The sequence below is a fragment of the Anarrhichthys ocellatus genome, unplaced genomic scaffold, assembly GCF_004355925.1.
Source record: "Anarrhichthys ocellatus isolate YVR2014 unplaced genomic scaffold, GSC_Weel_1.0 scaffold8, whole genome shotgun sequence".
Taxonomy (NCBI): domain Eukaryota; kingdom Metazoa; phylum Chordata; class Actinopteri; order Perciformes; family Anarhichadidae; genus Anarrhichthys; species Anarrhichthys ocellatus.
In genome coordinates this window covers 7744275-7746180 of record NW_022280038.1, presented here as the reverse complement: position 1 = coordinate 7746180, position 1906 = coordinate 7744275, and the positions used below count along the sequence as shown (strand labels likewise).

General features: G+C 43.2%; 1 protein-coding gene across 2 annotated transcripts in view; it reads right to left on the bottom strand.

Moving 5' to 3' along the window:
* Window positions 1–1906, bottom strand: part of slc6a5 (solute carrier family 6 member 5) — a 24078-nt gene that overhangs the window by 6022 nt on the left and 16150 nt on the right. For both annotated transcript variants that reach the window (XM_031848689.1, XM_031848688.1), the window contains one exon: window positions 113–280. In XM_031848689.1, the coding sequence (XP_031704549.1) occupies window positions 113–280 (168 nt within the window). The remainder of the gene's footprint in view (window positions 1–112; window positions 281–1906) is intronic.

Here is a 1906-nt window from a genome sequence, read left to right as displayed (position 1 = left end):
GTGTGTGTGTGTGTGTGTGTGTGTGTGTGTGTGTGTGTGTGTGTGTGGGCAAAGCAGACCAAAACAAAAGGTACATGAAAATGTCTGGTCACAGCTTTGTCTCCATTATTACCTCTCTGAAGGTGCCGGGGGCGAGGTACATCTTAACGACGAACATGATGGGGATCCAGATGACGGAGCAGGAGACCATGAGCCAGCCCATAACCATGGACCAGTTGGGGTAGGTGTAGTCCTCGTACGTCATCCCCTTCCACTGGTACAGACTAAGTCCCAGGATGCCCTGCACAGACCAGGGAATCCAGGAAATGTGTGTTAGGTCAGATGCCTTCTCTGTTACCTTCAAGAACTACTACAGCAGTGTCCTTGAGCTTCAGCTAATGCTTAGTGACGCTGCTGAGTGGCGACAGCTAAGGCTGTGGTTGTACTGGTCAGCTCCACAGGTATAATAAACTGCTAAATGTATAAAAATACCCACGTTTATCATTTGCAATATGTCAATACTGGCATTATATAGTATATACAGTATTATACTATTCATTACTGGTGTAAAGCTGTAACTCTGTGCATGTTGTGCTCATAGACTGGAGTCGTTTGTGGACTGCGGTTTTGAAGCCTGGAGTTCGGAGTTTTGGCCGTCGCCATCTTGGCTTTGAGTGAAGGGAAGTGATCATAATTGTTATGCAAAGGAGTGACGTAGAGACGCAGATGTCTGGTAGCGGGAACCTGTCAATCACAGTAAGCCCCGCCCTAAAGCATACTCTGCTTCATGGTCTATTTGACTCTAAATGGGACCATAGTTTACTAAATGAACATCATGTTGTATGGAAGACTTGGAACTAGTGATTGAGAACATAAACTGATAATTACACCGTTTACTGAGGGAATAAATCAGAGGAGTCGCCCCCTGCTGGCCATTAGAAATAATGTAAGTTTAAGGCACCTCAGCATTGGCTTCACTTGCCGCCTGGTTGTGCTGTAAATTGTCAACAGAACCTGGAAATGCATAATTCTATAGTTGTAGCTATTTTGTAGCTTTTCCTAAGATTTTGAAAGCACTAGTTTCCTTTTGAGAACTCTATAAAACATTTGCAGCCATTTGGACAGTTTCGTCCCACAGAAACATCTCGTAAGTTCTTCGTCTGAAGGTCACTGTCAAGCTGCAGAGAAAAACCAAGATGACCTCCGGTTCTGTAACGGGACCGTCACGAATGGACTGGTTTTACTGACTGACGCACAAGTCTGCAAGTTGTGTTCCAACTTCATGCTCCTCATAACTTCTACCACTAGTCTTACTAGAGTTCAATACATGTAATGTCAGAAAACCCCACAAGCCTTCAGGGAAACAAATCACTCATGCAAAGCTAGTGTGAGGCTAAACTATGAAAGCAAATATGAGGGATTACTTCTGTAATTGATCACTAAATAACTTGCCATCTCTGCATCCGTCAGATGTAAATCCTAAGGATAAAAATGACTGTACATCTTGAAATAATGGCCAACATTTTTGGACTTATGGTCTGATGTAGTCAACAAGGACTGTACAGTAGGTTTCTTCCCAATTAACTGTACTGGACTCAGTCAGGACACACAGCTAAAGCTGTGTCCACTGTTCCATATCAATAAGAGGATGGATGACGGTGTAAATGAGACCTTCCTTTTTACTATATGTGCAGTGAGTACAAAAAAAGGGACAGGGTTGGAAAGAAATATATACCTCCTATCTACAGCAAATTTGTCTGAGAAGGATTAGAATAAGTGGAAGAAAATGAAAACAAACAGAAAAAAAGGAAGGCAGACAGAAATAGATTAGCTTGGGGGTCGTGCATCAATGGGCTCCCCGAGGAAATCTGATCTCTCAAAGAGAGAGAGAGAGAGAGAGAGAGAGAGAGAGAGAGAGAGAGAGAGA